This window comes from Lathamus discolor, chromosome W, assembly GCF_037157495.1.
Source record: "Lathamus discolor isolate bLatDis1 chromosome W, bLatDis1.hap1, whole genome shotgun sequence".
NCBI classification, from domain to species: Eukaryota; Metazoa; Chordata; class Aves; order Psittaciformes; family Psittacidae; genus Lathamus; species Lathamus discolor.
The window spans coordinates 2,919,026-2,934,380 of NC_088908.1; the positions used below are offsets into that span (position 1 = coordinate 2,919,026).

A 15,355-nucleotide genomic window follows, 5' to 3' on the forward strand; every position below is an offset into this window, starting at 1 on the left:
CACAAACCACCAAAAAACTCCCATCCAAACTGCTACCCAATATCCAATTTTGCAATGCAAAGGTGAGAAACTAAATCTATACAAAGGCTGCTATGGCTTACTTTTGTTTTGCAGGCTCATTATGCAGCACTTGAAAAAATGGAAAAGTGCAGCTTCACCTCTGACCAGCAGATTTAAAAATCTCTCCATTTTCCTTTATCATCATGGGATACTCTTTAGGCAATATAAATGAAAGACTTGCCACTTTCAGATGAACACAAGGTCAAAACGTACCAGTTAGGATTACACATTCACAGTACATAAGAAAATACACATGGAAAGAAAAGTAAAGAGTTAACAAGGGTTTATTCACAGGAATACATGTAAGTATAGAGGGAAAAATAACCAAACCCAAAACAACCGAAAAAAAACCAGAACATCAACAGAAAAGATAAACAAATGAAATGAAGAGGATCCAAACCAACTTTCACTCTGTAGCTTTAAACTTTTACCCTTGTGCATTTAGCTACATCACAAAGGGCTATCAACATGCGCTAATACGTTGTAGATACAGTACATTACATCCGTTAAACATCTCTAAGATCATGCTGTGAACAGAAAGCATAAAAGGTAATATGTTGAGTGGGAATACACACAAATATAGCAATCATGCCACTGACTTCTACAACTGTCTTTATGTGTCAACTAACATTTATGTAGCCTTTAATGGGTCTTACCATGTAACTTTTTTAGAGATTCTGCTAAGAATCACTAGCATATAAGCATGCAGAAAGCACATCACACTGACAGCACAGAGGCAAATATCTTGCACAGTTATATCAGTGTTCCACATTGTGCAGGTTACACACAATACAATATCAATCTTAATCTTAACAGATCCTAGAAAGGTGTTTCAAGGCCTAATTGTTAACTACAGTACTTTATACCTATATTCTTAATAAAAATAAGATCCACGGAATCTCAGAAAAGGAATTTTAAATGCAGGGCTATACTGAAGTGGTGAACTGCAACACAAGACTGGCACAACATAGGTAAATGTATACCAATTTCACCCTATGCGATGCAAGCATTCTACTTTACCACTAATTTAAATTACTATGAGTCAGGATGCATGTATGAACCCTAAACTGCATGTTAAGAAAAAATTCTTTACACTAGAAATTAAATTAATTAAGTACAATAAACAAATATCTGGTACTTGTTTGTTGTTTTTTTTTTAACGTAAAAATTAATATGTGAATCTTTCCTTTGAAGTGTCCCTCCCCTTGCCCCAAAAGTGAAAGGAGTAACTCATTTGGCAGCTTGCAGGTTGCTTAATTTTGTCCAAGTTAACTTTTATTAATCCCTGGCAGTGTTCAAGGCCAGGTTGGACAGGGCCTTGGGTGACATGGTCTAGTGGAAGGTGTCCTTGCCCACGGCAGGGGGGTTGGAACTAGATGATCTTAAGGTCCCTTCCAACCCTAACCATTCTATGACTCTATGATTATGAATTTACAACAGGGTTTCTAAGTTGCACACTGCAAACGTCTGCATTTTAACTGTACTAACTTAATTTGCTTACTTACTCGTAAACATGCAAATCACCTAGGAATCCCATCAAGCAAGATGAAATAATGTAGAAAACCCTTACTTAAAACAAACAAAGAAACAAAAACAACATAAAAGAAAAAAGAAAGCCTTTTACAGTTTGTGACCCCCATCCTTAGGTTTCTTTTATTGTGTGCAAAATAGTTTTCCTCTTTATGTATCCCTATGGTTCAATTATATGGTTCTTATTTTGGTACAATTCCCCACAATAGTCCAGAATGTGCTGTTTTGTTAATAATTTTTTTTTTCCTTCTTCCTCGCATCCAGTGCAGAGTTGTAATAGGAGACAGATTTCCACCCACAAAGGCTCCAGATGTTAAAACATTTCCCAACATCGACTTAATACAGTGACGGCAACACTTCCCTCCCACCCCACCCAGTAGGGTTGGGATTGTACTCTATTCCCTACTGGTTTACCCTTCCCCACAGTAAAGGGTAACATTTTCCCTGGGTGCAGAGACTCCCTCATAGTCTCCCAGACTGAAGGACCTATAAAAGAAAAGATAGAGGTATAATTAAATCTAACCATGAACCTTAACTGACAGATCAGTGCATAAACAAAGAGCTTATTTTGTCTTCTTTTAGGAAGTAGGTGAAAACTTTTAACTTAAAAATGAATCTATGACTAGATTTTACCTTTTAAGACTGTTTAAGAAAAGACCCCATTTATACCAGATAAATTATTATTCATGAAACAGCACTGTATACTTTAAGGCTACAGTGACAATTCCACTACGTGGGTAAGCTTGCATTTAAGATAAAAGCAGTCCTATATATTCTAACAAGCTTTTCCTGGTTTAGTACAAGATTATAAGGTAGTTATGACATTGAGAAAAAATATTAACATACCTTCTACTGACCAAACAATTTCGCTTTCAGGTGGATTAAACAAGATAGTCATAGTATCTCCTCAGTACAAACTGAGGATAAGCGACAGTTTTACCACTTCAGATTCCTCTTCATTAGGATGAAAAACACCACTTATTTCAGAATTAAAATTCCCTCATTTATCAGCACGTAAATGTTTGAAATTGGTTTAATTGTAATCCATTATTCAGATCAAAAATGCAATTCTCTTATGTCATTGACTGACAAAACTTTGGCTGACTCTTGCCCATTCAGCAATAAAGCAGAACTGCATGATTCACACTCACAATTTCAGTACAAAAATTCTAGAGGAAGTATCAAATTTATATAATGATTGAATGAATAAACTTAATTTGTCCTCTTTTTTGGGTAGTATAATAATCTCTTCACAGTATCACACTACTTTACCAGAGGGAACTTTGCTTTTATACAGTGTGCACAAATAGCACACAAAGCAAGGTGGTATAAGAATACAAGTATTCTAGAATGCACAATCACAATTCTTTGCTGAAGTTGAATCATTCTCCAGACAGAACTGTAACAATACTAAATTGGTGCATAAAGTGGAATGTGGCAATAATAAACACATCAGCCTCCCCAAAACATCAAGCTCTACAGTCAGTAGAGCTACAGATTAGCATAACATCCTTTATTCAGTGCAAAGATCATCTAGTATGTGGTTAGGAATGTATCTGACTCCTCATGGCTAGCGTCTTAAATTTGCTTTCCTATTCCAGGGAAATATTCCTGCTTAGACCACATCCGTCATCTACTAATTCATAAGACATAAGGGAGCCTGTGAGTTCAGTATGATAGCTTGAGGATTATAATCATAATTTTGCTCATTAACCGTAAACAAGCACTTTCTTACACCTACACTTCCAATCTTATCTTGCTATACTACTATGAATCTCTTCCCCCCCCCTTAGCAAGGCAGATTTGTGTGGTTACCTCTAATTATGGGACTGCAGCTACAGCACATAAGGTTAAACTCCATAGTAAGCTGCAAGGCGCTCTTTTAAGGGAAGAGGAAACTGGTCAGAGAAACGCCTCCAATTCTCATCTCCAACTTGGTTTTTAAATCCATGAAGAATCTACAAATGGGGGGAGGAGGGCAGAAGTCAAGATAACAATTAAATAGTAGAATCATGGTCATTATTTCAAGCAACATATGCAGTAACCCACAAACTGCTGGACTGTGCATCTGTCCATTTGAAGTCCCCAGCTTCATATTTTAAAAGTTACTAAGAAACAAATGAAGTCTAGTAATGTCTGTCTTAAAGGAAAAAAAACAAACCCCAAACATTTCAGTTAAGGGTGACATATAGAATATAGCTACACACTCAAAATAGTATAAAATATATAAATACATATTATATTATACATAAATGCATATTATATTATACATATATAAAAATATACATATGTGCATATGTATGCCACCACCAGTATTTGACAGACCGAATGTCTGTCAATTTCTAGCAAATACAAAAGCATGCTGTGAGAGCTGTGTTTTTTCCATGGAACCTGTAGACACCTATTAGTAAAAAGGAAACTATTAAAATCTTTTATGCTTCAAAAGAACAGTTATCTGTTCTTTTAAACACAGTAGTCAAAAGCCAGCATAAAAGGGGAAGAGAAGAAAGAAATGACTGAAAAAAATCTAAGGATCATAGAATCACAGAATGGTTAGGGGTGGAAAGGACCTTAAGATCATCTAGTTCCAACCCCCCTGCTATGAGCAGGGATGCCTCACACTAGACCAGGTTGCTCAAGGCCCTGTCCAACCCGGCCTTGAACACTGTCAGGGGTGGAGCATTCGCAACTTCTCTGGGCAACCTTTTCCAGTGCCTCACCACCCTCACAGTAAAGAACAACTTCCTTATATCTAACCTGAAGTTCCCCTGTTTAAGTTTAAAACCATTATCCCTTGTCCTATCACTATAGTCCCTGATGAAGAGTTCCTCTCTGGTATCCTTGGAGGCCCCCTTCAGATATATTCAGGTACAACAGAAGGACCACTTTTTAAAAATCATCTTCCAGTGCAGTTTTAGCAAGTGAGCTTCAGCTAGAGTCTTCAGATATTTTGCTTTCATAAAATGTGATGCAATTCATAGGATATGTATCAGTTGTCAACACTGGCAGCCCATCTACCAGTGCTCTTGGAAGGGGCATTTTCACTCTCAGCTCCAGTGTTGGAAAAACATGTAGCTTAACTAAAGTAATCATGTATTCAGCTAGCATATAAAGTCACCCTAATGAGGAAGTAATCCAAAAAATTTCCATGCCATCACTTGAAGAAAACTTTGTCTCCTTCCTTGCACGGCAAAAAGTACAGAAGAATACAGTTTAAAAAGAAAGGCTGTCTTTATGCCAAGTGACCAAGAAATACCGTGTTTAGTTTGAATGTATTAGATCCCACATGGATATCCTGGAAAGAATCTAAAAAAAGAGGAGCATGGATTATTAAAGCATGTACTGAATGCTGAAGGACCAGGAGAGAAACACAGAATCATAGAATTGCAGAATGGTTTGGGTTGGAAAGGACCTTAAGATCATCTAGTTCAAACCCCCCTGCCATGGGCAGGGACACCTCCCACTAGACCAGGTTGCTCAAGGCCCTGTCCAACCTGGCCTTGAACACTTCCAGGCATGGGGCAGCCACAGCTTCTCTGTGCAACCTGTGCCAGTGTCTCACCACCCTCACAGGGAAGAATTTCTTCCTTATATCCAACATAAATCTCCCGTTTCACTTTGAACCCATTGCCCCTTGTCTTATCACTGCAGTCCCTAATGAAGAGTCCCTCTCCGACACCCATGTAGGCCCACTACAGACATTGGAAGGCTGCTATGAGGTTACCACGCAGCCTTCTCTTCTCCAGGCTGCGCAGTCCCAATTTTTTCAGCCTGTCTTTGTATGGGAGGTGCTCCAGGCTCCTGATCATCCTTGTGGCCTCCTCTGGACTTGTTCCAACTGTTCTATGGGGTCTCACAAGAGCAGAGTAGAGGGGCGGGATCACCTCCTTTGACCTGCTGGTCATGCTTCTTTTGATGCAGCCCAGTATACGGTTGGTTTCTGGGCTGCGAGCGCACACTGAAGCCAGCTCACGTTCAGTTTCTCATCAACCACCACCCCCAAGTCCTTCTCCACCCAACCTGTAGCTGTGCCTGGGATTGCCTCGACCCAGGTGTAGGACCTTGCACCTCACATTGTTGAACTTTGAGGTTGGCATTGGCCCACCTTGTTTAGAGACAAGGATGTCATGCAGGACAGTGCCAAACTCTTTGCACGAGTCCAGGTAGACGTCAGTTGCTCTGCCCCTATCCATCCGTTCTGTAGCCCCATAGCAGAAGGTCACCAAATTGGTCAGGCATGATTTGCCCTTAGTGAAGACATGTTGGCTGCCACCAACCACCTCGTTGTTTTTCGTGTGCATGGTTTCCAGGAGAAACTGCTCTGTGATCCTGCCAGGCACAGAGGTGAGACTGACTGGTCTGTAGTTCCCCGGGTCTTCAACTTTCCCTTTTTAAAAATGGGGGATATATTTCCTTTTTCCCAGTCGCTGGGAACTTCCCCTCACTACCGTGATTTTTCAAATATGATGAACAGTAGCTTAGCAAATTTATCCTCCAGTTCCCTCAGGACCCACGGATGAATTACATCTGGTCCCATGGACTTGTGCGCATTCAGGTTCCTTGGATGATCTTGAACCTGATCCTCTCCTACAATGGGCTTAAGGCCTTCACTCTCCTAGTCCCTGCATATGTCTTTCATGACATGTAGTCATCATGAATTCACCAAGTGTGGAGGATTGGCTTGTCGAAAAAGGTCAAAAGGTCACGTTCCCATCAACGAGCTGAAACAAGACATCTGTGTAGAACATGGTGCAAACCTCTCACGCCAGATAATGAGGAAATGAAGGACACCGGCAAACAGCAACATACTATGACCAATCACAGCCAAGGCCACTAAGTGATAAGTGCATGAGAAGGAGGATGGTGGGGGGGTGCACGGTGTAGCTGCAAAAATGTAGAAGCTACAAACCAATGATCTTGTAACATGTAAAAGCTGTAAGCCAATGATCTCTCTGTAACCAAACTATAAACATGCAAGCAAGGTATATAAGTATCCATCTGCTTAGCAATAAACGAGACTAGTCGGTCATCATCTGATGAGCTCGTCTCCCGGCGATTCCCACAACCAAGGGTAAATCTTGCTTGACCAATCTAATAGCCTTTTATGATGACATGGCAGGATGGGTCAACGAGGGGAGAGCAGTGGATGTTATCTACCTTAACTTCAGCAAGACTTTTGACACTGTCTCCCATAACATTCTCGTAGGTAAACTTAGTAAATGTGGGTTAGATGAATGGACAGTGAGGTGGATTGAAAACTGGCTGAATGGCACACTTCGGAGGGTTGTGATCAGTGGAGTAGTATCCAGTCATTGGCCTGTAGTCAGTGGTGTTCCGCAGGGATCAATACTGGGTCCAGTCTTATTTAACTTGCTTATCAATGACCTGGATGAAGGGCTAGAGTGTACACTCAGCAAGTTGGCTGATGATACGAAGCTGGGGGGAGTGGCTGATACACCTGAAGGCTGTGCTACCATTCAGTGGGACCTTGATAGGCTGGAGAATTGGGTGGAGAGGAACCTCATGAGGTTCAAGAAGGGCAAGTGTAGGGTACTGCACCTGGGGAGGAAGAACCCCAAGTACCAGTACAGGTTGGGGGCTGACCTAGTAGACAGCAGTTCTGACCTTTTGTCCAGGAAGGCCAAGAGTATCCTGGGGTGCATTGGGAAGACTGTGGCCAGCAGGTCGAGGGAGGTGATCCTCCCCCCTCTACTTGACCCTGGTGAGGCCACATCTGGAGTACTGTGTCCAGCTCTGGGCTCCTCAGTACAAGAAAGACAAGGAGCTACTGGAGAGGGTCCAGCAGAGGGCCACAAGGATGATAAGGGGTCTGAAGCATCTCTCTTATGAGGAGAGACTGCAGGAACTGTGCCTGCTTAGTCTAGTGAAGAGCAGAGAGGGGATCTCATTAATGCATATAAATATCTCAGAGGTGGGTGCCAGGAGGATGGTGCCATACTCTTTTCAGTGGTGCCCAGTGACAGGACGAGGAGCAATGGCCATAAAGTAAAACACAAGAAGTTTCGCCTCAACATGACGAAGAACTTCTTTAGGTTGAGGGTGGCAGAGCACTGGAACAGGCTGCCTAGGGGGTTGTGGAGTCTCCTTCTATGAAGACATTCAAAACCCACCCACACATGTTCCTGTGTAACCTGGTCTAGGTGTCCCTTCCTTGGCAGGGGTGTTGGACTAGATGATCTCCAGAGGTCCCTTCCAACACTACTGATTCCATGATTCTTTGATGTACTGAAACTGCTTTGGATAATCACCACAGACCCTGGAATTTCTTTTAAGCTCCTATTTCCTGTTTCCTTCTGCTGATGCAGAGTATGAGAATACTCACAGCTATGCCTTTCCTGTTCCTGACGTTCCTTTGAAGCTTTGCAGATAACTAGTCCCCTAACTAGGATAGTGAGATTTTTGTGTTTTCTACTCAAGATGGGATCCAAATTTCTGTCTTCTTTCCTGATATGCACACTTAGCAATGAGGAGAAAGTGCTAATATTGACCCATGAGTCGTACTTAGAAATATGCTCCGTTTTAGCTTTAAGAGGGTGTCGTGGTTTAGGGTTAAAGGTTGGACCAGATGATTCTTGAGGTCCCTTCGAAACTGGTATTCTATGATTTATTAACTTTTGACAGGCAACCTTCCTAAACAGAGATTTCATTTTATGACATATGATGGGAGCCACACTACTGAACAGTAACAGCATTTGTTCATGAAACTGAAATAAATTTATTTTTTTCTGGTCTTTAACCTAAGACAGTAGTGCAAAACCAACATATTATTTTGAGTGTTTAGGGTGGGTTTTTTTTTTTTTTTTATTTTATGCAAGGGAAACAGTCTTTTTGCTTAAATTCTATTGAGTTTGTCTAGGGATGTCTTCTTTGCTATCACTGTACGTTAGTTTCTTGAAGACTTGCTTCTCCAAGAGGGATTATGAGGAGGGTTAAGCAATCCCCAAAAAATCTTATTTTCAGCTGAAGCAAGATAAACAGATCAGGATAGCATTGGAAGAAGTTGTGAATGCTCCATCCCTGGCAGTGTTCAAGGCCAGGTTGGACAGGGCCTTGGGCAACACGGTCTAGTGTGAGGCGCCCCTTCCCATGGCAGGGGGGTTAGAACTAGATGATCCTAAGGTCCTTTCCAACCCTAACTATTCTATGATTCTATGATTTGCAATTTTCTAGATGTCTTTCAAAAGAAAAAGGAGGCATAAACCCCCCCTGTTCTTCCAAATGCAGTCAAAACATAGCAGGCAGGACATTATGAAAAGATCTTTGAGGATGATTATCCTTTCAAATAAGATCTCAAGCAAGCTTTTCAACACTGTTGAAAACAATTTTGGAATAACCTGAAAGCACGTAAAAAAATATAGGTAAAAATTCAGATTTTTTATGAAGCTTTGTCTGAAAATTTATGACTTTGCAAGAAAGCCTTCATGACCACAAGTACAGTAAGTGCTAATAGTGGAAATAGAAAGCGACAAAGAAACAGGATCCAAAACAATTGTAGTTCAGATATACTGTCATATTAGAAACATTACCTTACAGAACATGTCTCGGAGATCATCTTTTGGGCTAATCCATGATGCAACAGCATCACAAAAAAAAATAAAGTCCTAAAAAGATTAAACAATCATATAGGTTAGAAAACTCAATTTATAGGTCTAAAAACATTGCTTGACGTTTTTTCTATGAACTATGCAGGGTATTTGATCCTAATTCACAACTGCTTTTGGTTTTATGCCTTTATTTTTCAATTAATTCAAACAATAATGGTAATTTATTGTATGCTTAAGTGTATGGAAATAGAAATAGCTGAGTGTAGGAATAGCTTTGTTTAATCAGTTTTTTGATTAAATAAAACCACAGTTCAGAAAAACCCCATATCGAACAAACACCTCTTCCCCTCCCACACCACACTTGTCTTAATTCTTTCGGTACACATACTGAGTTTGAGAATCATCTTAATAGCAATCGACAAGTGCAAGACCACACTTGCAACTCACTCTCATGTATTGCCAGTGTTGCATTTCTTTCTGCAGAGCCAGAAGTTGTTTCTGAGATACACATAGTGTTTATCATACAGGTTCAAAACTAAAGCCACCCCAAAATCCCTATGTTTATTTAATCTGTTGTCATGCATTGCCTCCTACTATACCATTAAAACATCAGTCTTAATGATTAAGTTGATAATGCACATGTTTTTGGATAGGAAGTGAAGAGGACGACTACCATAGGAGCTGGGATTATGATGACTGTCCTTAATTACTCTCTCCCTTTAAGCTGTGTGAAAGAACAAATGGACAGCAGAAGAGGGAAATGCTAAGTACAAAATAAGGGATAAGTGAAATAAACTGAAAAATCCAAAACATGATAGAGGATCAATTCTTGTGTTTCGGGAAGAAGGATTCCAGGCAGAGGAGAGGGAAATTCACCTTCATTTCCCTCTTAGAAAATATTACACTGGTATAGCGTTATCTTGGAGCTGCAGAGGCTCATACGCTGTTCCTGAGATGTACCATTTATTTTAAAGAGATGCGGCTTCCTTGCCGTATTGACTCTTTAGGCAATATATCCAAAGTTGAAACAAAATCTTCCCTACCTAAGTTTTAAGAATGAAGGGGTGGTTATTGCTTGTGTTCTGTTTCTTTTTTTTAAAAGCCTAGATTGCACCTGAAAAACAGGTTTTAGTATGTCAACTTTTGCCTTGTATTTTCATACCTATCCTCAACATAGAAAAGACTGACAGAAGTATCAAAATACAGTCAAAGTCCATTGTTTATATATTCTTTGTAAGTAAAAGACAAAAAATTAATTTAACAATACTGTCCTTTCCGTAAGTGATAATTACTGAAGCAGAAATCCTGAAGTATCATGACATGTATAATATAAAATATAAACACATCGGCATCCTTGACATCAAAAAAGCAGCTACAGCATGTACTACAAGGAAACAACATCAAGCTAAACTTTTTTGTACTCCATATACAGCTTTCACTAAATTTTACATGAAGAAAGAAAAAAGTTAAGATATATTTATTTATCTTACTTGGACTACTCCACTGGGGTTGACCGAGATCATGGTACATATCCCACGGAATGCTGAATCCTTTTCCTCATTGTCTCTTATGTTTCGTAGAGAAGTGCACCTAGTAAATTGGAGAGCAAAACTTAGCTAATTCTATTACTTTTTCATTCTGTCAAGTCAGAACTAGATGACAGCATTTGATGGAATAAGTCACACTGATAAGATTATCTGAAATATTATTTTGAACACTTAGAAAGATACTTGATGCACAGTCTTTACTAGTATATTCCCATTAGGTATCATCTCCAGATTCTTGCTTTCCTGTTGCACTATATACAGTTAGAAAGTGTGACCTGCATTCCATTAAACACAAAAGAAACATGTATATGAAATATTTATAGAAACTATCAATCATTATTAAAAGCAGAACGTATAATGCTATCACAGTGTGAATTATGTCAGATATCACTTACAGAACAGTTATTTAACTTTTACAGCAGCAAGCAAGCTACTTTATACATAGCAAGTCTAGAAACATATTCCTTACAGCAATTCAAGCCTCAGACCGAAGTAATACACAGTTTAAATTTTACAGTATTTGCATGCATTGTATTATCATTCTGGTGGATTTTAAAATGCTCTTTTGTAGTCAAGCTTTAACACACAAGCATGTGACAATCTTATCCCATGCATAAATTAGTTGTGAGCCACAACATAAAGAATATATGACATTGCTACTAAAACCTCACAAACCTGATAGGACAAGATTAGTCACATGGTTGGCAATGATTAAGGATTGAGACTTTGTAACCAACCAAAAATATATCTAAAAGTGAGACAGAAGAAAGAAAGTGAAGAAAAATGAATTAAAAAATAAAGATTTAATAATACACACCAGGGTCTTATAAACTGCTGTAGCATGGGGGCCACCTCTTGAGGACAAACGTAACCAAGACGACCAACTGTTATTGCTAAGGTAATGCAATCACGGTTATACACCACCAAACGCCAACCAAGACATGAGCAAATGAAGGGGGAGGAGAAAAAAATAAAGAAAAAACAACAAATAACTCAGAAACAGAAGCCAACAGAATCTGTGTATGATAGTAAACATAAGATTTCACCAGTGCTGTTTATTACCACCCCCTAAATTAGAGGCAGCAACGTATGTGGTATACTCTCCAGGGTAAAAGAGAAATTAAAGAAGAAAATGAGATAGATAACACCAAAATCCACAATTTAAAATCCAAAGGCTTTCTGATGTAAGCAGTCACTCTGCCATCTTCAGAATCATTTCTTACAGTAAATCTACCTACCATACACTTCAAAATTTTTAATAAAAAGTACTATTATGGATACGCTTGACAGAAAGGAATTAAGCATTTTCAGTTTTAGTATTAAGTAGTCCTAAGCATTTTACTTTTTCAGTACTTTGAAATCAAGATTTTAATAGGCTTACTATCTATCAGTAAAAATACATTTATACATACTTTTACATTGAATATATTGTGGTCTATCTAATAAACTATAAATAGATTAAACACTTCTCTAAGAGCACCAAATATTTGTTTTCTTCATAATCTTGTAGAGAATTTTAAGTGGTCACTAACTCACAGCAACCTACTGCAGAGAATTAGTTCTTTAATCCCAATATTTCTCCTGTTCAGAAAAAGCTTCCTCATGAAAGTTGTATAAGAATCTTACTTTTTATACAAAAGCATAAGGACACATGACAAACAAAACTGCTTCTTTGCATGATTAGGTAGTGTTGCCTTTTGTTCTAAGGGAGACTGAATAAAATATCATGCAAACGTGTTTTAATGGTGCTTGCTCAACTCATGAAAGATTAATCTTTAGAAAAAGGAGAAGGTAGGAATAATGTATCAGGATTACTTGAAGCAAAATACACGAATAACACTAAAATCCAGCAGATTTATATGAAGCAAAGAAAGGAAACCTGCGTTCAAGGGACATACTACGCAACACTAATTAACAGGCATTTGTGACCAGGTTCATGAAACATGCAATAAAGCAGGTGATGCTTTCTTCAATAAAAGTTTAGTGTAGGATATGCTAGCAGTTTGAAATGTACTCATTCCATGAAAGCTGTGGCTCACGGGTAATGTACTATTTTGCCCAGACATTATAAAATTTCAATATTCAGTGTCTTAAATTTTTGGCAGATCTAACTTATAAAACTGTATTTGAAGTGGCACTTTCAAATGAAAATACACTTTTAAGGTTTATCTGTAAGTTCTCACAGGTCTGTACAAGGAATAGTAATTTCTGACAAAGCTTAACTTTTTGTCATGTACTCATTATTTTCTATGCAACTACTTTTACTTAAGGTGGTCCTTGTATGTTTCCATAGAAGTGTTTTCATAGTTCATTACATAACAACCTAAAGTAGAAAACGGTAATACTCTTGCACATACCAATGGCATGTATGCAGCACAATATCCCACAACAAACTTATAATAAGTACACCACACTCAACATTTATCTGCAGTTAGGCATCCGCATTTAAAGTAACTATTAAGATGCTTAAAAAAAAAAAAAAAAAGTCAGTGTTTGGATGCTTAAAAAAATTCTCTAGCAGTGATGGAGGCAAACTTTTAAGTACTAGATACTTCTCAGTTATAGGTATTATACATCCATCAGTACAGATGATGGGGGTTGGGACAGGGAGAAAGAGAATTTCTATTGCTATACTATTCCACAGTGTAACAAGCAATTATTTGCTCCAAAATAATATTTTAAAAAAGCGGTACCTATAATACACGAAATAACTAGGCAATTTTTCCTTCAAGTTCACCTTCCATACTAAATGACGGGGTTGGTATGTAGAGAATACTGGAGGATAAATATGCATTGAAAAAATCTCTCTCCATTTTATCTCATACTTAGAGAAAAAAACAAAGTAACTAAAACTGAATTTACGCAATTTTCAATTATGTCAAGCATAATTACCAAACTATCATTTTTCTTACAAAATAGTTTTCAAACAGAAAAAAGTCAAAAGATTCTCAAATGGTAAAATAGCTAACCAGAAACCTGTTAAATTATTAATAAAGTTTTGATGAAGTAGGGAAGGTGCTCTTCATACCAGAACATGCCCTCTATAAACACAAAAGAAACAAGCCTCAGAAATTCTGATTCAATAAAACATTTGGGGGATGCTTCCAAATTGAGATTTTGGAAGGCAAAGCTGCTGGCCAGAACATAAAAATAAGCATGCCAGTTAGACTTTTCAGAATTTTTTTAAGTGACCAGATAGTAGAAGTTATACATAATTTCAGTTATGCTGTGGTTAAACTGCCATCACAGATCTAGATTTTTGTGCATATTACTACAAATTAATCTTTAAAAAGTGCATTTTTTTGTAAATTCATGATTTAAGTTCATTATTTGTTTTATATATGCCAATTACATTTGTTTCAAACACTTGACATATAAATGCAATACACGTGTGAGGACATGCATATATTAAAATCAGTGAAAAGCCACTAACTCTTTAAGCGTCACTGCATACATTTGTCATATACATAAATAAAATTGAAGAATATTTCAATAGATGATAAATATAAAATGTAATAAAGGTGAGAAAGCAATAACTTTAATAATCTAGATATATGATAGATGCATTGTTGCAAGACTGAGACTTGTAAGAGCTTCTGCAAAAGATTTAGTTTTGCTTATAAAAGCCAAATACATAGCAATAAAGTGAGTTCTATGCAGTTTTTAGAATCATAGAATCATAGAATAGTTAGGGTTGGAAAGGACCTCAAGATCATCTAGTTCCAACCCCCCTGCCATGGGCAGGGACACCCCACACTAAACCATTCCACCCAAGGCTTCATCCAACCTGGCCTTGAACACTGCCAGGGATGGAGCACTCACAACCTCCCTGAAATCATTATTAAAAAAACCAAACAGCCCTCTAATTCCCTTCACCATTAATGTTGCAGTTTTGGGGTACCTGTGTTCTCTAATAATGTCTTTGGTGTGTTGGGTCTGTTAATTATTTCTACAAGCTGGTGCAACACCATTGGAATATAAGGCTGCATCTCTATACCTGAAACAGCCAAAAAGAAACATTCAGAAGAAAATTGCCATTAATATACATGATCTATTTAGATCTGGTACATTGAATTTACTGTCAAGGACAAGAATATAAAATTTAATTTAAATTTAAATGTGTAAGTATCACTAAAAACTAAGAAAAAAACACAACCCAGACATACCATTCTAAATTTGCAAAGATTCAAAGAAAAAAAAAAAGTTAAAAAACTTACCCATCTGGATGGCGATTTCTCCAATTGCCCAGGTGGCATTGTTACATACAGAAATGAATTCCGGGTTTAGGTTGGTTCCCAAAATGGGCATGAAATCAGCTAGAAAGAACAACATTTTAAAATCTCATCACACAATACAACAATCTTGTCCCATTACTGTAAGATCATGGGGGAGGGGGGTGTGTGTTTAAAAAATCACGTAAGCATTCTTCTAAAGCATTACACCAGAATTAACAAGAGTTCTATTTCTGCTACATATCAGATTAACCTAAATTTTACAACCTAAGCAGATCAATGCAAATCTTTTCAAACTATGATTTAAAAATATTTCTAATAAGCTTTACGTAACACTAGAAGCCTTTTTTTCCTCCCCTTCCTGGGGGTGGGGGAAGAAAAAAAAAACCCCATATCTGGATAGCTATGTATTCAGCTGTGC

The 15,355-nt window shown here is 38.0% G+C and overlaps 1 protein-coding gene across 1 annotated transcript in view; it reads right to left on the reverse strand.

Annotated features, from left to right (window-relative positions):
- Positions 1-326: 326 nt before the first annotated feature.
- Positions 327-15,355, reverse strand: part of LOC136004485 (transportin-1-like) — a 93,795-nt gene continuing 78,766 nt past the window's right edge. Inside the window, exons 19-25 of the mRNA XM_065661008.1 lie at positions 14,920-15,018; positions 14,604-14,699; positions 11,520-11,595; positions 10,646-10,745; positions 9,138-9,212; positions 3,406-3,548; positions 327-2,076 (exon numbers count right to left, since the gene is read on the reverse strand). Of these exons, the coding sequence (XP_065517080.1) occupies positions 3,441-3,548; positions 9,138-9,212; positions 10,646-10,745; positions 11,520-11,595; positions 14,604-14,699; positions 14,920-15,018 (554 nt within the window). The 3' untranslated portion in view covers positions 327-2,076; positions 3,406-3,440. The remainder of the gene's footprint in view (positions 2,077-3,405; positions 3,549-9,137; positions 9,213-10,645; positions 10,746-11,519; positions 11,596-14,603; positions 14,700-14,919; positions 15,019-15,355) is intronic.